General features: G+C 43.2%; 1 protein-coding gene across 1 annotated transcript in view; it reads right to left on the bottom strand.

Moving 5' to 3' along the window:
- ESRP1 (epithelial splicing regulatory protein 1) overlaps positions 1-23,761 on the bottom strand; it is a 205,518-nt gene that overhangs the window by 20,133 nt on the left and 161,624 nt on the right. Inside the window, 1 exon segment of the mRNA XM_030216735.1 lies at positions 11,052-11,205. Within this exon segment, the coding sequence (XP_030072595.1) occupies positions 11,052-11,205 (154 nt within the window).

Genomic DNA, 23,761 nt, shown 5'->3' with positions numbered 1-23,761 from the left:
GCAACGGAGGATTAAGGAGTCACAGTAAGCATCTCTGGTTTTCAGCCTGCCAATCTAACCATTAGGCTACTCCTTCATCCCTTGAAGAGACAGCAAGGTAAAACACTGCTTAGCCTAAAGCTCTCTGCTCTCTCCTCGCGGGAGGTGGTGGAGAGGAAAACGGTAACGGAATTCAAACATGCGTGGGATAAACATAAAGGAATCCTGCTCAGAAGGAAGGGATCCCCAGAAGCTTAGCCGGTGGTGAAAGGCGGGGCTGGTGGTTGGGAGGTGGGGATAGTGCTGGGCAGACTTATACGGTCTGTGCCCTGAAAAAGACAGGTACAAATCAAGGTAAGGTATACACAAAAATGGCACGTGTCAAGCACTACCATTTACAGGCACAGACCCATACAAAACTACCCTTCCAAGAACAACTGGATTAGGAAATAAAGCTCTACAAAATAAGTAAATAAGGGGAATAGCTTTTAATACTTTCTTCATGAAGTCAGAGCGAGATGATCTGTGCCTTTACAGCTATACATTTAAGTGGGCTGAACCTGGCATTGATACTATTATACGCAGGGCAGAATGTTTATTCAAACATAATAAAGGCATCTCATTTTTGCCCTACCCCCATCTCGAAGTAGTTTCCTAAAACAAACTGGCAAAGAATTGCTGAGACCAGCAAAACTAACTCTAGCACTTCATGGAACAGCCCCTAGCGCTATAAGAAATAATTCCAGCTGAAGTCAAGCATTGCTAGCATTTGAAGCTTTCTAGGTGAAGAGATGGACAAAACCAGCAGTTCTTATGAAAAATGATTTAATGCCATGTGCAATGAACCCCAAGGACAGGAACACGAAGTTCTCTTAAGAAGATTCTTCAAACAGCTTAGCCCTCAAGGAGGAAACAAAGTGGGCTACTGAAGGTCATTTGGGTATAACCTTGAGGTGCCAGAGCCATGAAAACTGAAGACAAAGCATTTTATTCTAGGATCACAACATTATATAAGCTAACAACAATACAGAATGACAGTGGCAGAAAACCAACCAGCCTTTCCAGTCTGCCCAGTTATTTGTTTCCAATCTGCCAAAGACATCTCTCAGTTGCCAGTTTAAGATTATGACCACTTGTAAGAAAGAAAACTCTCCTTATCTGGAACAGTCTCTGGTTTGCACTGTACCATCTCAGGCAGATTAACAGAACCCCTGTTTAGATTGCACCCAGCAACCCTCTTTCCATATTTAACCACACTGCTTAGTTATAACCTAAACAGCTACCAAAACATTCTGCCTTCTAGGTCCTCTGAGTAGCCTGTCATACACTCAGGCCCTGATGCTCAGAAGCAAATGCGGGCGCTAGAGGCCATTAGCACCAGATTAGCTACTGCAAAATGTTCAGAGCCGGCGAGCATGCGACATAACGAGATTTATTTTTTGTTACATTTGTACCCTCCGCTTCGCTGACTCTGAACACAAACAGCATGCAAATGCATGCTAAACAGGGTTATTAGTATTCCTCCCCAATGCTCAGCCAAACAAGAGCAATGCTCACGCAGCAAACCTTATGCCAGCTCCAAGCTGGCATTAGGGTTTGCCAGGGCACTGGGAAGGAATGGGGAGACCAGGCCCCCTCACCACCCCCCCAAACACAAGGGCCTGGACCTCCAGACCCCCCAACTCCCCAAACATAAGCCCCTCCCCCACCGACAATATTTAAAAAAATGGTGGTCTAGTGGAACCTTTACTCAGTGGCGTAGGAAGGGGGGGGCGGTCAGCCCCGGGTGCACTCCGCTGGGGGGGGGGGGGGGCGGCTCTGCTGGTTCCCTGCTCCCTCTGCCCTGGAACAGGTTACTTCCTGTTCTGGGGCACAGAGAGCAGGGAACCAGCAGAGCCGACGCAGCTCCCAGTGACGTGCACTCGGGGCGGATCGGCCCTCCCGCCCGCTCCCCGCTTTCCTATGCCAGTAAGAAAGTGCTCCGGGGGGGGGGGGGGGGTGTGCAGCGGCGACCCACCCCGGGTGTCAGCCGCCCTCGCTACGGCACTGCATTTACTAGATCCCCCCCCTCCACCCACCCAAGGGGCTAGCCTGGTGGTCTAGTGATGGGACCGCCCTCCCAAAGCCCCCATACCTCAACACAGGAGGAGGGACTAGCACTCCTTCCCTCCTCCTGTGGGTGTCACCTTAAAATGGAAGTACCCTGCTCTGCCCAATGCATCCTGGGATGTGCTGGGTGAGGCTTGACAACCATATAAGGGAGAAACTCCCTTATATGATAGTTACTTTATAGAATAAGCCTAAATTACCATGCGGTTTACAGAATATGCCGAGCGCCCATCCAAACAACTAAATTTAGCCGTGGGAAGTTAAGCCAAGTAAAACTTGGTATAAAGACTGATGCGCCACCCTGGCATTATCTGCACAGTACAGAGGCAGTCTAAAGCACCCAGAGACACTATTTGGATAGTGCTTCTGAGGAGGGAAGTTGTCTACGGTGATGCCCCAGGTTATATGATTGACTTGATAGATATTCCGACCAGAAACAGAATCAGAGCATCACGTACCTATATGAACCTCCACTATCCAAGCTGCATTGGACTCAGATACAAATCAACAAATCAACATATGAATCGGATTTTTCTTACTTAAGTACACAAATGTGGAATGTACTACCAAAGAGTGTGAAAACGATTCACGACCATCAAAACGTCAGGTGATCATTAAAGACCTGTTTTGCAAGGCCTATCCTACTGGCCCCTACTTAAATACCTCAACTCTGCAATTCATCAATACCATACATCGCATTGGACATTATACATTCCGTTATTTCATTTACAGTATAATGTAAGCCACATTGAGCCTGCTAATGGGTGGGAAAATGTGGGATACAAATGTTACAAATAAATAAATAAATAGCATGAGTTGTGGTACAATAACCCATTTTAATTGCAGCCACACTGATAATTTCCCCCTTGAATATCCCAAGTCAGCAGATACCAGATGCTGTAATCTGGTCTGCTTTTGAATACCGACTCTTCAGACAGCAGATAAAGATTACGGCGTTCATTTTAAAAGCATATGGACGTCTGAAAAGGCCGAAAGGGACGTCCATGTGCTTGAAATGCCCAAATCCTGATTCTGCAAAAGCAAAATAGGGATGTACAACACTGCAATATGTCCAAATAGCAAGGGGGCATGTTCTGGGTGGGACTAGAAGGGCCTGAAATCTGGGCATCCAGAGCGATTACCAAAGGGGAAGAAATGTCCATGTCTAAAAAGGACATCCTTATTTAGACCGAGTACTTAGAATGTCTAGGTTACATAAAAGTGCTCTGATTGAGCATCTATCCATTGGAGGGATTAAGGCATGGGATTAAGGCATGACACCTCCTTAGTCCCTCAGTGGTTGCTGTCCCCCTCCCTCTCCTCTGAAAGTGAAACCGGAAGGGATACCAGGCTCTATGACAGCTTCAGGTGTTATGGGCATTCTTGATAAAAAGTTTGAGGAGCAGCCTAGTGGGTATTTTTCTGTTCCTAGAGGGCTCACAATTACAAAAACAAAGATTTAAAGTTAGATTTGAACCTGGACCCTTGGTTTACAGTCCACTGCACTAACCACTAGGCTGACCCTCTGTTCTGCATGGATGTCTGTGTGGTCTTTTTCTAAGAATGCTGCTATGCAGATGTTCATATCCCTTGTTTTCCTTCATTCAAAATCTGGACTTTTCAGTGTGTAAAATGGATGTTTATGCTGAACGTTTTTAGCGCACAGACATCCATCTCACGTTATTTTTGAACAGGTTGTATCCTGTTTGAAAATACATGTGAGATGGACATCCATTTCAGACATTCTGACTTGGACATCCTTTTGAAAATGCCCTCTACATGGCCTACTAGCACGTGGTTGTGGTACTATGTTTCAAGACTGTGTGATCTGTAACTGCCTATACGTGGTTGGTATGATGGAGAATTGCCGACTGCCCTGTTTGTGGTATCAGTGTTTAATCATGAAGGAGTGTAACCTCCACGGAGTGGAGGGTGAGGTTCTGGCCACCTTGTTGGGCAGACAGTGGACTGTGCAGATCAGTCCTCATTTACTATGTTCCCATGTAAGTTTACCCATCCATACTTACTACTAAGCTCTACAATCCTTTCTCTCAGAGATCCACTGTGCTTGTTTCATGCTTTCTTAAACACTTGCCTCTACTGGGAGACTATTCCACACATTCATCACCCTCTCTGTATAGATATATTTCCTTAGACTACTCTTGAGTCTTTCCTCTTTCACTTTCATCCTACAGCCCCTCATCCCAACACTTCTTTTCAGTTGAAGGAAGCTCACTTCCTCAATATTTGTGCTATGGAGATATTTAAGTTTCTCATAAGGACATAAGAATAGCCATACTGGGTCAGACCAATGATCCATCCAACCCAGTATCCTGTTTCCAACAGTGGCCAATCCAGGTCACAAGTACCTGGCATAAACCCAAATAGTAACACTCCATGCTACCAATCCCAGGGCAAGCAGTGGCTTCCCAATGTCTATCTCAATAGCAGACTATGGACTTTTTCTCCAGGAACTTGTCCAAACCTTTTTTAAACCCAGGTACACTAACCACTGTTACAACATCCTCTGGCAACGAGTTCCCGAGCTTTGTATCGCTCCATGCTGTGTCTACACCTTGAATACTGTATGAAATTCTGGTTACTGCATCTCAAAAACTATATAGTGGAATTAGAAAAGGTATAGAGAAGGGCAATGAAAATGATAAAAGGGATGGAACGACTTCCCTATGAGGAAAGGAGAGACGGCTAAGAGGAGAGGAGATATGATAGAGGTCTATAAAATACTGAGTGGAGTGGCATGGGGTGACGTGAATTGCATGTTTACTCTTTCCAAAAATACTAGAACTAGGGGGCACGCAATGAAGCTACTAATTAGTAAATTTAAAACACACCAGAGGAAATATTTATTTACTCAAGGTATAATTAAACTCTGGAATTCATTGCCAGAAAATGTGGTAAAAGCAGTTAGCAAGCAGGGTTTATAAAAAGGTTAGAATAATTTCCTAAAAGACAAGTCCTTAAGCCATTATTAAATGGACTCAGGGAAAATCCAATGCTTATTTCTAAGATACAATACAATAACTAGTAGACAAGCAATGTGTACAGCTACTGTGTTGTAGGGAAAGTCTCATACAGTCGTCAGGGTTATTTGTATCACCTTTCTCAGTAACTCCCTTGGTTTTGCGACACTTTGCAATCATCGACAGTCCCTTCCTCCAACCTCAATTTTGTTATGGGTGTTCAATGCCTTGTTTTCTTTTTTTCTTTATTTCTTCTTTCGTTATCTATACACTGTATTGTTTAGGAGGTGTCACCTTAATTCATATCAAAATCCCAGCATACACATTGTGAACTTTTGTGCTGAGTATTTACGGCTAGGCTGCATTTATATAAGGTGTTAAATCTTTACTTAACTTAAAACTCCAGGTGCTCATGTTGCCCCTTCTAAGATAAGCAGCATGAAATACGTTTTACTCTTTTGGGATCTTTTGGGATTGGCCACAGTTAGAAACAGGATACTGGGCTTGATGGACTTTTGGTCTGTCCTAGTATGGCAAACACTTATGTTTTTATACTGTAGCATTGCCTTAGGTTTTTGCAGCCCAAAAGCAGGGCTGTGCATTTTTTTGCATTTTTTTTTGTTACATTTGTACCCCGCGCTTTCCCACTCATGGCAGGCTCAATGCGGCTTACATGGGGCAATGGAGGGTTAAGTGACTTGCCCAGGGTCACAAGGAGCTGCATTAAAACTTAGCTGCCATTTTTCATTTTTTTGCTAGATCCTTCCTCATGTTATGTACAGTGGGGGAAATAAGTATTTGATCCCTTGCTGATTTTGTAAGTTTGCCCACTGACAAAGACATGAGCAGCCCATAATTGAAGGGTAGGTTATTGGTAACAGTGAGAGATAGCACATCACAAATTAAATCCGGAAAATCACTTTGTGGAAATTATATGAATTTATTTGCATTCTGCAGAGGGAAATAAGTATTTAATCCCTCTGGCAAACAAGACCTAATACTTGGTGGCAAAACCCTTGTTGGCAAGCACAGCGGTCAGACGTCTTCTGTAGTTGATGATGAGGTTTGCACACATGTCAGGAGGAATTTTGGTCCACTCCTCTTTGCAGATCATCTCTAAATCATTAAGAGTTCTGGGCTGTCGCTTGGCAACTCGCAGCTTCAGCTCCCTCCATAAGTTTTCAATGGGATTAAGGTCTGGTGACTGGCTAGGCCACTCCATGACCCTAATGTGCTTCTTCCTGAGCCACTCCTTTGTTGCCTTGGCTGTATGTTTTGGGTCATTGTCGTGCTGGAAGACCCAGCCACGACCCATTTTTAAGGCCCTGGCGGAGGGAAGGAGGTTGTCACTCAGAATTGTACGGTACATGGCCCCATCCATTCTCCCATTGATGCGGTGAAGTAGTCCTGTGCCCTTAGCAGAGAAACACCCCCAAAACATAACATTTCCACCTCCATGCTTGACAGTGGGGACGGTGTTCTTTGGGTCATAGGCAGCATTTCTCTTCCTCCAAACACGGCGAGTTGAGTTCATGCCAAAGAGCTCAATTTTTGTCTCATCTGACCACAGCACCTTCTCCCAATCACTCTCGGCATCATCCAGGTGTTCACTGGCAAACGTCAGACGGGCCGTCACATGTGCCTTCCGGAGCAGGGGGACCTTGCGGGCACTGCAGGATTGCAATCCGTTATGTCGTAATGTGTTACCAATGGTTTTCGTGGTGACAGTGGTCCCAGCTGCCTTGAGATCATTGACAAGTTCCCCCCTTGTAGTTGTAGGCTGATTTCTAACCTTCCTCATGATCAAGGATACCCCACGAGGTGAGATTTTGCGTGGAGCCCCAGATCTTTGTCGATTGACAGTCATTTTGTACTTCTTCCATTTTCTTACTATGGCACCAACAGTTGTCTCCTTCTTGCCCAGCGTCTTACTGATGGTTTTGTAGCCCATTCCAGCCTTGTGCAGGTGTATGATCTTGTCCCTGACATCCTTAGACAGCTCCTTGCTCTTGGCCATTTTGTAGAGGTTAGAGTCTGACTGATTCACTGAGTCTGTGGACAGGTGTCTTTCATACAGGTGACCATTGCCGACAGCTGTCTGTCATGCAGGTAACGAGTTGATTTGGAGCATCTACCTGGTCTGTAGGGGCCAGATCTCTTACTGGTTGGTGGGGGATCAAATACTTATTTCCCTCTGCAGAATGCAAATAAATTCATATACTTTCCACAATGTGATTTCTGGATTTAATTTGTGATGTGCTATCTCTCACTGTTACCAATAACCTACCCTTCAATTATGGGCTGCTCATGTCTTTGTCAGTGGGCAAACTTACAAAATCAGCAAGGGATCAAATACTTATTTCCCCCACTGTACATCTTCTAGGTGTCTACCCCTATTGAAGATTTTGTCGTCATCTGCAAAGAAGCAACCTTATCCAACTATCCTTCTACAGAATCACTCACAAACATATTTAAAAGAACTGATCCAAGGACCAATTTCTGTGGCACACCTCTAATATTGCTCTTACCCTCAGAGTGGACACCATTTACCACTAACCTTTGTTGCCTCTCACTCAACCTGTTACTATTCCAGTCATTTTAGGGCCCATACCTGGGCAGTGTGTTTATGCATAACTGTGACAAAGGCTTTGAGGAAATCTAAGTACATCACATGTAGCATTCTCCCTTAATCCAGCTCTGTTCTCCCAGTCAAAGAAGTTAATCCCACTGCTGCTCCTTGTGATCTTGGGCAAGTCACTTACCCCTCCATTGCCTCAGGTACAAACTTAGATTGTGAGCCCTCCTGGGACAGAGAAATATCCAGTGTACCTGAATGTAACTCACCTTGAGCTACTACTGAAAAAGGTGTCAGCAAAATCTTTAAAAAATAATAAAATCAGATTTGTCTGATAAGCGCCATCTCTAATAGAACCAAGCTGTCTCGGATCCTGAAACCCACAGGATTTCAGAAACTGCACTATCCTCTGTTTTAGCAGGGTTTCCTTTAATTTACTCAGCACAGAGATCAGACTAACCAGCATGTATTTCTCAACCTACTCATTACTTTTGTTTTTGTGGAGAGGAACATCTATCTTTTTTCCAGTCTTCCAGGACCACTCCTGACACTTAAGCATTGAAAAGATCAGATAGTGTCGCTGCTGGAACTTCCCTAAGTTCCTTGAACTCCCTTGGATATATCCCATTCAGCCTAATTGTTTTGTATACTTTTGGTTTGTTTTCTGTGGTCCTAGCCCTTCATCTGTGAACATAGAACTATCTGGTAAACAAGTCAGCTGCATGTGACCTGGACCCTACAGTTCTCTGTTGAATACTGAATACTGGGTTTGATGGATTTAGGTTTGACTCAAAAACAGCTTTTTTTTTTAATGTTTCAATGTGGATTGAGGCCAGGGGCAACCTCAACAGAGAGTTACTCCAAGTGATGCTTTTGGAAATCTTAGGCGATACAAAAATGTCTGGGAGATCCATGAATGCAGAGCTGAGTACAGCTTTGAAAAGTCTGTCAGGTTCCTCTGGCATTGATCAGCATTTTACACTAGTTGGCCTGTTGATAACTCTGGGATCTGGGACACAGCCAATAGCACCAAAAGGTCTGTCCCAACTAATGTTTCTGAAAATTCCAGCTATTCATTCTCTGAAGGACTTACCATTCAATCTGACAGCCCCAAGGCTTGTCATCAACCACCTGCTCTCTCAATTATTTTATACCTAAAGATCCTGGTTATCCCACGCTTACTGGTATTTTACCATAGATCACCTTCTCTAGCAAAGCATTTCATAATCCACCACCCTTTCTCTTACGTTCTTTGACGTTACTCCAGAGTCTACCCTCTTGGAGCTTCATATCATGTTCACTTGCTCCAGAACTTCCTTTCCCTTGAAACAAGTTTGTTTCTTGTGCATTAATACCTATCTTATGTCCAGTCTCTTGTCTCCTCTTGAGATTTAAGAATACAAATATATAAATAGCCATCTCAAAGGGTTAAAAAACAAAACAAAACCGCATGACCTGCAATAACATTTTCAAAGGAAAACGCCCCCGTATAGCTTCTCTTGAATAATGCCAGGCCAGCCATTTCCAAGGATACTTCAGGATTTTATACCAATTTTACAAGATTTGCGTAATCAGAAGTGCATTTCATCCCCTCCCATCTTCTCTTCCCTGCTTCCTCCTCCACTTTCCCAAGTAGATCCCTCTCTTCATCTCAACATTTCATTCCCTCCCTCCCTCCTCCAAAGTCAGCAGCTTAGACCAGAGAAATTTAGAGCATGTGCAGTGCTGCTGATCCCTGCAGCCCCTCCCTCCAATCCATAGCTTCCACTTTGAAGCAAGCAGTGAAGGAACAGGTACAAAATTAGACTAAAAGCCGTCTGGGGACAGGGAAATACCTAGTGTACCTAAATGTAACTCACCTTGAGCTACTAATGAAAACAGTGTGAGCTAAGCCCATCCCTCATTCAATGTAGGGGAGCGCAAGTATACTCGTTACTCCTTTCAAGCCTGTCATGCTGCTATGTTCAATTCTGGTCGCCGCATCTCAAGAAAGATATAGTAGAATTGGAAAAGGTGCAGCGAAGGGCGACTAAAATGATAGCGGGGATGGGACGACTTCCCTATGAAGAAAGACTAAGGAGGCTAGGGCTATACAGCTTGGAGAAGAGACGGCTGAGGGGAGACATGATAGAGGTATATAAAATAATGAGTGGAGTGGAACAGGTGGATGTGAAGCGTCTGTTCACGCTTTCCAAAAATACTAGGACTAGGGGGCATGCGATGAAACTACAGTGTAGTAAATTTAAAACAAATCGGAGAAAATTTTTCTTCACCCAACGTGTAATTAAACTCTGGAATTCGTTGCCGGAGAAAGTGGTGAAGGCGGTTAGCTTAGCAGAGTTTAAAAAGGGGTTGGACGGTTTCCTAAAGGACAAGTCCATAAACCACTACTAAACGGACTTGGAAAAATCCACAATTCCAGGAATAACATGTATAGAATGTTTGTACATTTGTGAAGTTTGCCAGGTGCCCTTGGCCTGGATTGGCCGCTGTCGTGGACAGGATGCTGGGCTCGATGGACCCTTGGTCTTTTCCCAGTATGGCATTACTTATGTACTTATATGTACTTTTGAGCTCTGCAGATACAGGAGTTTAGAGGGGAAGGAAGTACAGCTACCACCCCCCACAAAAAAACTTTGCCTATGGTGCCTATAAATCACCCTCATAGGCATCTTCACATGAACTACCTAATAAAAAAACAAATCCCCCCACCTGCGTTCCACTACAGAATATTTTTACAAAAGACATTCAATCGGCAGACATGTGTATAGCATCATTCTTAAATGGATCACCATAACGATTTCTATTGTACATATCAGGTACATTCAGCACTGCAGACACACATCACAAAAAGCCTTAGATCTCTGAGGATACTGATTATCATCAAATACAGTGATGATGGCGTCAAATATTCCTAGATCACAGACTGGTTGTAAAACAATTTTTTCTCATAACTTCTGTTTCCCCCACAACCACTAATCAGAAATATCAGTAAAATACTCATGTAAAAGTATTCAATTTGGGAGAAATTTTATATCTGTGTACTCAGGTAGACGGTATGTGCATACTCTTCTCTATACAAAGTTAACCAAATTTTCAAAGTGAAAGTAAGCATATACTTCCACTTTGCATTTTTAAAATTATATGCTCATGCAAACCCTTCTTCAGTCTTGCACCCCCAAAATGCCTTTGATCAGTCCAAGTTAACTTAGACACATACAGGCTTTACATGCATAAATTTAGCCACATACTGGGCAGATTTATTAAAGCCTTTTTCAGCAGTCGTACTCATGAAAACACTTTCAAAAAAATCAAGTTCCCTAGGTCTTCAATTTTTCATTGAAATGTTAAAATAAGATGAACAACAAATCTGGAAACGCATTACATCAATTCCTTTGACTACTAACCTGATAGCCTTGGAATATGTTTAGAATCTCCTTGACACCTGCATTGTAGGCCAAGCCGTGCATTCTAACCACTGTTGCTCCACTGTGTGGAGGGATGCCACCAACATTTGTAGCTGTAGGGAAGTAGCCAAGACTACTAGGTGAACCTGAGGGACTAAAGGACAGAAATAATGAGAATCACTCCTCTCAAATCATGAGTGAACATATTTTAAATTTATGAATTGCCAACTGAACTGGGGGGGGGGGGGGGGAAGAGTCATCTTTTGCTTTGGGCAGATGAGAAACATTCGGGTGTCAAAGGGGATAGGCATTGCTACTAAAATATTGCATAGGTAAATTACAAGAGCTAAGTCTGAAAGTCCAATAAAAGCCTTCTTTTAAGATTACATCTACTTATTTAGCACTTTCGCTAGAAGTAGGCTCTTTAGCACAGTAAACTTCATCATCCCTTGATGCTGCTTCCTGTACTAGCATAAAATATTTTTGAGGCAGGGTTATACAAAAAGGGGTGGGGTTTGGGGCAAGGCTATGTAAAAGGGGCAGGACTGATGTCATACCTGATGATTTTCTCAAAGGGGATGGGCGTGGGCAGGGTGGGGCTTGTGAATGTCCTTACTTCTGATTGGTTGTTAGGACTGGAAGGGGGCATGGCCACCTGTTAAAATATGCAAATTAGCTGTGACAAATGGCAGCTGTGACAAATCTGTCATCTATCACATCACTCCTTGCCCTCCTTTCCTCTAGAGTATACATATGCAGATTTATTTATTTCAGCACTTGGTATACCACAAGTGATGCCTGAGGTGGTTCTCAAGTCTCTTATGTCTTGTGGCATACATCATTCTCATTACTTTTCTCTGAATCACTTCAAGTCTTTTTAACTCCTTAGGAAGATAGGGCCTCCAACATGGAATACAATATTCCCTCTTTCTTGGTACAGTGTTTTGCCGCCTTGAAATCCTCAAACACTATCAGCCCAAGGTCCCTTTCCAGAAATGTGTTTATCGGTCTATTTCATAAATCTAGTTTAGATTTCTGCCCCTCCCCCAACATCACGCTGCATTTCACTTTACTTTGAATTTAACTAACAGACCTTTGATCATTCTTCTAATTTTTGGAGATCTCATGTTTTCTGTGCCCTCTAGAGGAATATCCAAGCTGTTGACAATCTTTATGTCATCTGTAAAAAGGCAAATGTTTCCTTCTTGCCCCTTGGCAACACCGCTCACAAGTATACGCTGACGGGCAGGGAGAGTAAGAGCATGACTTGTGACTTGCTGGGCAGCATGCACATCTCCCCAGAAATCGGGCTCGTATAGTCTATGTCCGTCTCCGGCTCTGCTAGGCTCACTGCCACCTCCTTCCAGCCAAAAGGAGACAGGTTCCGAGAGGCTCAGATCAAAGCAGTAGCCTCTGGTTTCTACCTCCAACATAGACACAGCTCCCAGGGTTGCGGAGTCTCTGTGCCCTGGGCAATGCATCCGATCACCAGACCGTGAGTAAAGTGCCTAATATATTTCAAGATATTGAGACTTTACAACTGACAAGGCTTGAAAGGCCGACAGTAAAAACCAAAGAAAGAACTGAATAACTGATAGTGAACCGAAGACACCTTCAACAGGATGGGCGTGCCTGAGAAGGAGCCTTTTACAATGCATTTGACCAACCGGAGTAGTCAGGCTTGTGAGGAGAACAGATTGGGGCAAGCCGATGAAACCAGAAAGGAAAAAGTTATCTTGTAACTTTGGCAGAATCACCCTGAACGCTAATTGGTCTGAGAAGCAGTAACTCTGAATAAGGTAAAGAACTAGAGTTCAACAACTGGAATATGGGAAGGAAATATCACAGTGAGGCCACCACCTTGTTTAAAACCCTAGAAGTGGAAATAAAATCGAAGCCAGGTGGGAGCGACTCAATCAGATAATGGTCCTCACCCTGCCTCAACCAAGTTCCAGTGTGAAAAAGAAATTTGGCTTTAGAGTGTAATAAAAAGTCCTTGACAAGTGAGGACTTCGATCTAAGAGAGCGGCAATTAAGTACTCTTAGTACAATTATACTTCCAAAGAAGTTGAACTTAACATAAATTGTACATAATGTTGCTGAATAAAATGGTACATACTAGATATCAAGACCCTTTTCTGTACCCTGTTTGACTTCTTCCCACATCCCTTGGGGGTGAAGGCACCGCTGGTTAAGAACCCCCTGCCCTAAATGGAATTGGAATAGTCCAGTTTGGTTTTGTAGTGCTTGAGCCTGACTATTCTAAAATCATCAGATGCCAGCTTTAGAAATGTTGAGTAGTAGTAGTAGCAGCTTTGTTTGATTTGTAGATGATTGTATGATTTGCAATTCATATTTATACTTATCTGCATGCCGAAGAAAATTATACAGATCGCTATTTAAACTACCAATGTCCTATCCATGTCATTACATTTTCACCTAAAAGGTAAATTGTAAGCCACTGAGCCAAAACTTGTTTTTGGATAACAGTGGGATACAAGAATGAATGAATAAATAAATAAAAAGGTATGACTAGGGATCACGTGGTGCCATGGAAGTGAGCAGTCACTGAAAAGCGAAGCTCCCAAATCTCCTGATAATCAAACTCGCTAAACTCGCCTGTAGTAGCTCGTTTTGACACGGAGACCTAGCTGGAACAGCGGGGAAAGGTGTAGTAGCGAAAGACAGCGCTTACCCGACTAAAATTATACATTATGGCATCCAAAACGCAGAAGAAAGAAAAGGACAAAAACAAAGGTGCCGAGCCCAAGATGGCGGACAAAACAACAGCAATGCTCCTCAGTATGCTCCGTATGGACAGCTGAGATAACCGCCGCAGTAGAAGCTGCATTAGACAAAAGCTGCAAGCTCTGTATGACAGAGTGGAAGAAGCCCACGAACGTCTAGATGGCTTCCACCTAGATTTAGATTACATGGAGCAGAGAATCAGCAATGTTGAAGATAGAAATACGGAAACGGCGGGACCTAAAGAGGCGCTGGAGAAAAAAGTAGCTGACTTGGAACAAAAGCTGGACGATCTAGAAAATCGATCGATATGCAATAATCTTCGTCTCATAGGCCTGCCGGAGCACCTGAGAGATTCTGAACTGGTCGAACTATTAGAACGCTGGCTTCCACAGGCCTTACAACTCAGCGCTGCATTGGGGCCCCTAAGAATTGAAAGAGCCCACCGGATAGGGCCGAAAAGATCTGCAACTAACCGACCGAGAGCAGTGATTTTGAAGGTATTAAATTATGGGCATAAACAAGCAATCATGCGAGCGCTACAATCGGGCCAAAAACTCCAATACGAAGGGAACAACATACTCTGTTTCCAAGATTATTCGGCGAGAGTGGTGGCGGCGGCGAGAAAGGCATTCAAGCTGGCATGCGCTGAACTGCACAATCGGAAGATTCGATTCGCATTGGTTTACCCTGCCAAATTGCATGTCTCTCATGATGAACAGAGAGAACCTTCGAAGCGGTGGAAAAGGCTCAAGAATTTATTAATACCTTACCGTCCAAAACAACGGAATGAGGAGATTAATGGATGCAAATGTTTTGGAAATCAATGTCGGGGAGCAGAAGTCAGGAACGATACTTAGACATTATGATATCAAGCACTTGGGCCTGAAATGGCGCTCTACAGAGAAGAGCTTGGAACTGATTAATGAGACCCTGTTGGCTGAGAAACAGACTACTGAGTATTATAATCTTTACAAACTCGACCTTCTTATGCCAATAAATAGGATTTATCCAAGATATGGACACCTATTTTGAACGACAAAAAGGGGCCAACAGTGAAGACAAGCACTGACACGAAGGACATAATGGACAAGTACTTAATAAGTAAGGATATAATGAGAGGTCTTGCTGTTTTGTTAATGGTTAAATGGTTTGCCGGCTGGCTGAATATGTACTGCTACAATTTGCTAGCATAGGACTATGTTTCCAGTTGAGGGGAAAGGAGGGGAGACAGAGGAAAAAGTGTTCTGTTTTTGCTTATGTTCTCACTTCTCTCTCTCTCTCTTAAGTAGAAAATGACTAACTGAGGGGAGGTGGGGTGCCATTACGTGAGCAGTTCAATTTGAACTCAAAAGGGCAGTTGTGGGAAGGAAAGAGGGAGGGAAGGAGAGGGAGAGGGCAGAGGGATGAGGGTGATGGAAGGGGAGGGATAGGGATGGGGGGAGGGGGATCTCATAAGGTCAAGACTTGAATAGATCTGTACTTAAAGCGAGGGACTAGACTGTTGCACAGTAGGATGGGGGAGGGTGGTAAGCTGGGATCTCTCTCTCCTGCAAGAATATACAATCAAATTGAGTTACTGATAGCTGAAAGACTAAAGGTAGAATAACGGTAAAGATTGTTTCATGGAATGTGGGGGGTATAAACTTTACTTCAGGAAACACACCTAAGTACACTGGAGCATAGCAAATTACGTTGGTGGTGGGTTGGTGAGATAGTGGATAGTCCAGCATTGAATAAAAAAGCAGGCGTGGTCATATTGATTCGTAAAGGACTACAGTGTGTGTTGAACAATAGGATTGTTGACTCACAGGGCCGATATATAATACAACACATCACACTATACAATAGGCCGCTTTTGTTGGTAAACGTATATGCTCCAAATCAATATGATACAAAATTTATCCAGACCCTGATTAAACAAGTGAAGAGTTTTGGCCAACCCCCAATAATTATGGGAGGGGACTTCAATATGGTTTTCAACCCATTGATGGACAGCACGGGCCCCTCATGAGTTAGACCAGTGAATTATAGCAGAGGCGTGCCATGGATATGCTCGAACTTAGATTTGGTGGACTCTTGGAGGTTACTACATCCGGGAGAGAGGGACTATACCCATCTCTCTAGAGCCCATGGAACGCAATCCTGGATAGATTACTTATTAACATCACAGAATAGTACGTTTCTTACGCAGGCAGAGATAGGCCCTACACAAGTGTCAGATCACGCTATGATTTGGATTACATTAGAATGGAGCAGTGATCCAGACCGACCATTTTATTGGAGATTTCTGACAGCGCTGTACTATGACACAACGTTCCACTCCTTCATAAAGGATAAATGGAAGGATTATGCTAAGGTCTTCAACTCACATGTTCTTAGAGGAGAACTACCAAACTCGTTGAGAACAGCGCAGATAATTGTGCTATTAAAACCAAGGAAAGATCCGAATCGGGCAGAATCTTATAGGCCCATCTCCCTGATATCTTTTGAAGCTAAATTGCTTGCAAAGATCTTGGCCAATAGGTTAGCTAGGTTTCTTCCACAATTGATATTAGACCTGCAGGTGGGATTTGTCCGGGAACGCTCCGTGGCAAAGAATTTAAGGAAAATACTACTAGCATTGGAACAGATCAAACATATGAATACCCCCTCACTCCTTATTAGTTTTGATGCACATAAAGCATTTGATAGAGTGAGGTGGGACTTTATGTTTGGAGTTCTGGAGGCATACGGAGTTAGAGGATTTTTTTACAAAGGCCATACAAACTTTATATAAGAACCCGGTGGCAGAGGTATCAGTGAATGGAGTGATCTCGCAGCAGTTTCCAATAGCCAGAGGTACTAGACAGGGCTGTCCTCTCTCGCCTCTTCTGTTTGTAATGGTATTAGACCTCTTAATCAGAGATATGGGCTCCGCGGAAGTATAAGGAGTATGTTTAGGAACTGAGCAATTCAAAGTCTCTGCCTTTGCGGACGACCTACTGGTCGTACTTCAGAGTCCGGGGGATTCACTACCAGCTATTTTGGAAATATTTAAGGAATATGGTGATTTCTCTGGATTCTGCTTGAATTTAGATAAATCTGAGGTCCAGCCCTTGTGGATGTCTGAAGAGGAATGGGCGCGGCTATGTTGTACCTTTAAGAGAACAGATGGCTCCTTTACATATCTTGGCATATAGTTGCCAGGAGACCCAGCACAATTGTACCAATTAAATATAGCCCAATTATTTGAACAAACGAAACAGATGTTAGGGAGGTGGGCTAACCTACCAATATCTCTATCAGGGAGAATTTCTCTGTTCAATATATTATTCCCAAGGTGGCTTTATTGTTTTCAGATCTTGCCAATTTATCTGACTAAAAGAGATTGGAAAAAGTTGATGGGCCTGCTCTCCAAATATTTTTGGAATAAAAGACGCCCACAAATCAGATGGCAAAATCTGCTGGATCCGTGGAATAGAGGGGGGTTTTAGACCTACATCGCTATAACAGGGCATGTTTGCTACGACATATAGGGGACTGGCTCTTGGGAACCGCACACTATACCCCCAGGACAATGGAAGAAGAGTGGGTACACCTCTTGAAATTCCATTATGTGCTGCAGGCAAAGTTAACTGTATTACCAGCACATCTACGGAGGAATATAGTGATCCGACCCCTTCGACTGGTTTGGCAAGATTTGGGCCGGATTTGGAAGTTTGATGAGCACCATAGCACACTCTTACCGATAGTTGGGAATGGAGAGTTTCTCCCGGGTATAGAAGGTCCGAGATTTAAAAGATGGCAACAAAAGGGGCTTATTCTCCTACAGGATATTGTTGAGTCTGATGGTAGCACCAAAAAACTGGAGTCTTTGGGAATTGGAGATATAATGTGGATGAATAAATTTGCATATCAGCAGATATCCCATTATATTGCCAGCCTCCCACGCCAATCTCTTGCTATTGACGTACCTAACATGATAGAAAAACTGTTTGACATGCCTACTGAGGAACCCATATCTATTTCCTTAATACATAAATGGCTTATGCACAGTACTATACATAGAACACTACCGCACCTGCTGGAAAAGTGTACAGCAGATTTACAAAAAACATTACTGCACAAAGGTTATTGAGCAGCATGCGACAAATTCCATAGAAAATAAGTAATGCAGATCTGAGAGAGTGTCAGGGCAGAGTGTTGTTTCGAGCATATACCTCCAAATTTAGATTGTATAAAATGGGAGGAGTAGACTCTCCACAATGTGGAAAGTGCGGAGGGCCACAATGTACATACTTCCATGCCATATGGGACTGTCCAGTGATAAAACAATTTTGGGCAAGGATATGTAATTTCAGGGCACACACATAATGAATCAATATGTATCATTGGGTCCAGAACATGTATTGTTGGGAGGGGAGACATTGAGGGGTACTGGTGCTGTCCATCATAATCTCTTGCTATATAGAGCATTTTTAATAGGGAAAAAAATGCATTCAACTGGGTCCACCAAGAGGCGTAATAGACTGCATGCGTTATTATTAATGGAGCTTCGAGAAGTGCAATGGAAATTCAAAAGACAAAGAGAGTTTTATTTAGTATGGAAACCTTACATACAAACATTGGCTCCACGAGCACGCAGTTTTGTCCTCAACCGGTTAAGGGGCCTTTAATGAAAGGGGGAGTGATATCCGCTACAAGTTGGTGACAGTCAATCTCAGTATATAGGAATCTTGACCTTTTTTTTTGGGGGGGGGGGGGGAGGGAAGGGAGAGGAAGGATGGGTAGGAGAGAGGTGAGGGAGGGCAATAGGGGAGGGGGAAGGAAGAAATTGTTAATAAAGAATGACATACACGTATCTACTTAATGTAAAAAGAGGGATTAATTCTGGGTCTAGGACCACCTTCATTCATATGGCTGCTATGTAATTATTATGGCGAAGGGAGTTATCTTGAATCTGTTAATATACAAGAAGAAATGATGCTGTTAATATAAGCAAGGGTGAGACAAAATGTAATGAGAGGAGGGAGGAGAAAGGAGGGGGGAGAAAAATGAATAATTCACACAAACTTATGGTTGTAACGTTTTATTGAATGTTCAATAAAAAATTGTTTTAAACTAAAAAGGTATGGCTTGTAGCAGAGCAGCATCCCGTAAATCTTTCAAAGGTGTTTCTACAAATGAAGACAGCCTCTATGTGTCTGTGTGCTGTGCTTGCCAGAACAGAAGCTGCTCTGTTTTCTGGCCCTCGTCCTGTACTCTGATTTTAAGAAAGAAAATTGGACAGCGTTTTGCACTTTGAAGTTGCCTTAGTAGCTGGAAGCTTCCTTCCTGTGCTAAGCGTTTCCAGCCCTGGTGTTTCTCGCACCAAACAATAGCCTAGTTAAGGTCAAGACTGGAAGTTTTTCTTCAATTATGTAATCATAAATATAGGAACCCCATCAGATTTTGTAGAAAAGATATTTATAGTTCTACATTTGCAAATTGTTTTCTTTTCCTGGTCAAAGCAGTTAGCAGTTATTTCTTTCTCTGTGGTTCTGGAGTGATGTGGAAGGGAGGAGGGTTAAAATGGATAGAGCTATCAATGTCCTTTTTTAATCAGAATACAGTTATGGAGATATTTTTGCACCGTTTTTTTCTCTCTCATATATCAGGTAGTCAGTCTTTAATTAGTATTGTTTCAGACTGAGCTTGTTTCAACCTACTCAAAAACATGCAGTGGGAATCTGAAACAGAACTTCATTTAGTATGTTGGGCTTTTCATTTTACAGCATTTTCTTATAAAAAGCGTCTTTAAGAACAGTCACGGAACAGAAAGCAACACATAGTACAGTGCAAGAAAGAAGGGGCAGTAGAAGAAACTATTCTTCTCCTTTTATTTGAACTGATTAAACACAGCAGTGCTACCCAGTGACCTTACAACAGATTGCAGGCTTTAACTTATGGTTTCTGTTTGAAAACAAATAACTGTTGAGATAATTATGAAGGGTGGAGGCAGTGCCGTAGTGAGGGCTAATGGCACCCGGGGCGGCTCGCCGCTGCGCACACTCCCCCCAGGTGCAGCACGGTGCGACCCCCCTTCTGCGGCGCACCCCCTCCCCGGAGCGCATTCTTACCTGCGGGAGGGAGGAAGTAACCTGTTCCGGGGCAGAGAGAGCAGGGAACCAGCGGGGCCGGCACCCCCCGAGCGCGTGCACCCGGGGCGGACCGCCCCTCTCGCCCCCCAATTCCTTCGCCACTGGGTGGAGGAATGAGGGATAAGATGTAATTTTGAGTGGTGGTTTTGAAGTCAAACATGTTTCTCCTTTCTTGTATGCATTATTTTTGTTAGCAAAATTAGACATATGGGCCAGCCTGGTGGCTCAGAAAGACTTTGGTGCGATTCCATGTTGTTCAGTTGGGGTGCCAGTATTCACTTTTGAACACCTATGTCTTCTGTAAGTCCTCCAAAAGAATAGCAGCAGTTGGAGATGGAATACTAAAATGATTCAGAACCTGCAATGCAAACCCTATACAAAGAAGCTCTGTGAGCTCAACGTGATTTCACTAGAGGGGAAAGGGGAATGTGATAGAAGCATTAAAAATAAGTTATCAGGTTTGGGAGATAATAGACTTGAGGACAAGGAATTACAATATGAAATGGAGAGAAGAAAACCAAGAGGAATTATGACTTTGAATACAAAAAAATATTTGGGTTAGTAGTCCCTTCCGTGAACGGTGCTATATCCGCTGAGAATGGAGCGGATATAGCACCATTCACGGAAGCGAGTGTGTATGAACAACTTGAAAATCTAAAAGGTGGACAAAGCCATGGGACATGACGGGATCCACCCCAGGATATTGAGGGAGCTCAGAGAGGTTCTAGAGGGTCCTCTTAAAGATTTGTTTAATAAATCCTTGGAGACGGGAGAGGTTCCGTTGGATTGGAGAACAGCGGATGTGGTCCCTCTTCACAAAAGTGGTGATAGGGAAGAAGCTGGAAACTATAGGCCGGTAAGCCTCGCTTCAGTTATTGGAAAAGTAATGGAAGCGATGCTGAAGGAAAGGATAGTGAATTTCCTGGAAATCAATAAATTGCAAGATCCGAGACAACATGGTTTTACCAAAGGTAAATTGTGCCAAACGAATCTCATTGCCTTCTTTGATTGGGTGACCACAGAATTGAATCAGGAATGTGCTATAGGTGTAATCTACTTAGATTTCAGCAAAGCTTTTGACACGGTTCCCCCCGGGAGGCTCTTGAATAAACTTGACAGGCTGAAGATAGGACCCGACGAAGTGAACTGGATTAGGAACTGGTTGACGGACAGACGCCAGAGGGTGGTGGTAAATAGAATTCACTCGGATGAGGGAAAGGTGAGTAGTGGAGTGCCTCAGGGATCGGTGCTAGGGCCTATTCTGTTCAATATATTTGTGAATGACATTGCTGAAGGTTTAGAAGGTGAAGTTTGCCTTTTTGCGGATGACACCAAGATTTGTAACAGAGTGGACACCATGGAGGGAGTGGAAAACATTAAAAAGATCTGCAGAAGCGAGAAGAATGGTCTAATGTTTGGCAATTAAAATTCAATGCAAAGTGATGCACTAGAAATCCACAGGAGATGTATGTGTTAGGCGGTGAGAGTCTGATATGTACAGACAGGGAGAGGGATCTTGGGGTGATAGTATCTGAGGATCTGAAGGCGACAAAATAGTGTGACAAGGCGGTGGCCATAGCCAGAAGGTTGCTAGGCTGTATGGAGAGAGGTGTGACCAGCAGAAGAAAGAAAGTGTTGATGCCCCTGTACAAGTCATTGGTGAGGCCCCACCTGGAGTAGTGTGTTCAGTTTTGGAGGCAGTATCTTGCTAAGGATGTAAAAAAAAAAAAAAAAAATGAAGTGGTGCAAAGAAAAGCTACAAAAATGGTATAGGATTTGTGTTACAAAACGTATGAGGAGAGACTTGCTGACCTGAACACATATACCCTGGAGGAAAGCAGAAACAGGGGTGATATGATACAGATGTTCAAATATTTGAAAGGTATTAATCTGCAAACAAACCTTTTCCGTAAATGGGAAGGCGGTAGAACGAGAGGACATGAAATGAGATTGAAGGGGGGCAGACTCAAGAAAAATGTCAGGAAGTATTTTTTCACGGAGAGAGTGGTGGATGCTTGGAATGCCCTCCCGCGGGAGGTGGTGGAGATGAAAACAGTAACGGAATTCAAACATGCGTGGGATAAACAAAGGAATCCTGGTCAGAAGGAATGGATCCTCAGAAACTTAGACGAGATTGGATGGCAGAGCCGTGGGGGGAGGCGGGGCTAGTGCTGGGCAGACTTCTACAGTCCGTGCCCTGAAAATGGCAGATACAAATCAAGGTCAGGTATGCACATAAAGTAGCACATATGAGTTATCTTGTTGGGCAGACTGGATGGGCCGTGCAGGTCTTTCTCTGCCATCATCTACTATGTTACTATGTTTAGACTCTCAGACTGCAAGCCTTCAATGCTATCCTGTCAGAAGCATTCGATTCTGCTGCTTCACTTAGCTTTCATTCGCCTTTTGTGTTCTCATAAACCTTGGTATAAAAATGAACAGCATCTGTTAAAACGCTGAGTTCGAAGAGCCGAAAGGACTCCTGATTGCCTTTTATTATGTCGCCAACTTTGTTGGGAATTTCATTACTACCTAAACAAGGCTACATTCTATTATAGTCATCGTATTACCACAGCCTCCTGCCCTTCCAGAAAACTTACCATTTATAGATCTGACTTCATCTACACATCCCTCTCACTTACTCCTCAAACCATCCTCAGATGCATTAGCTCAATATTTCTGTATTTTAATGACTCTGTTGAATACTATGCAAAACTCACTCAGTCAAAAAGCCGCTATCTAGTTTTCTCAAAACCGCTGCTAATGGACTGAGTGAGTTTTGGAAAAGTGTCCTTCAATTCTGCAACTAGATTACCTATGGATGTGCCACACATATGCCTCATCTTCAAACCTTGCATTGGCTACCAATTCACTGGCTATCTAAACTGCTGATAGATTGTGCCAACAATGGTATATCAAGCCACAATAAACTAAACTGCGGCACCTGTATGTAATGGGTAAACTGGTTTGGTTGTATCACAGTCGGTATATCAAAAATCTCAAACAGAAACACTGTAGGATTAAGTTTAACATCTTATTGTGGATCTACAAGGATTTTCAGAATGATGTTCTATACTATCTGACTTCTGTTTTACAAAATGTATAAGCCAGTGGTTCCCAAGCCTGTCCTGAGGGAACCCCAGCCATTCAGGTTTTCCAGATATCCACACTGAAAATGCATGAGAGAAATCTGCATGCAATGGAAGCAGTGTATGTGAATCAATCTCATGAATATTTACTGCAGATATCCTAAAAAAAACTGACTGGCTGGGGTTCCTCGTACGAATAACTGTTTACTCCCTCTGTGTGAGAGGTTCATTTTTCAAAGGATAGAAGCTGCTCCTTTTCTATTGCTGGCAAGCTGAAACTGCTTATCAAATTTAGGTTCATGTCATATATGGCCACTTAAGCAGTGGAAAGCTTTTCTGTTCTCACAGACTGTTGCACCATCCTCATGATTTTCTTATTGTCTTGGTGCTGTGGCAAGATTGGGTGCGTTGGTTGGTTATATTTTATAAATACACGTGATTCATTTAGGTTTTAAGCTTGCTTTTATTTCATGTTATGTTACCTGACTTATTTTGCAGTTTTTTTGTCTGTTTACAGGTAAAATCTATAAATGGGGCCTAAAAACCCCCTCTGAAGTGGTAATTCTATAAGCCATACCTAAAGTTCAGTACGGTTTATAGAATATACGCTTAAGCAGAGAGTCACGTGTAAATTTAGGTGCGACCATTTGTACCAATAAAAACGTAGTGCAAATGCCTGTGCCTAAATTTACGTACATAGCACCATTATTCTGTAATTACACACAACTCGAAGCCACATCCCCATTCCACCCTG

Source organism: Microcaecilia unicolor, chromosome 1 (genome assembly GCF_901765095.1).
Source record: "Microcaecilia unicolor chromosome 1, aMicUni1.1, whole genome shotgun sequence".
In the NCBI taxonomy this organism is placed as follows: Eukaryota; Metazoa; Chordata; class Amphibia; order Gymnophiona; family Siphonopidae; genus Microcaecilia; species Microcaecilia unicolor.
The sequence above is the reverse complement of the archived record's forward strand: the minus strand, read 5'-3'. Positions and strand labels throughout refer to the sequence as shown.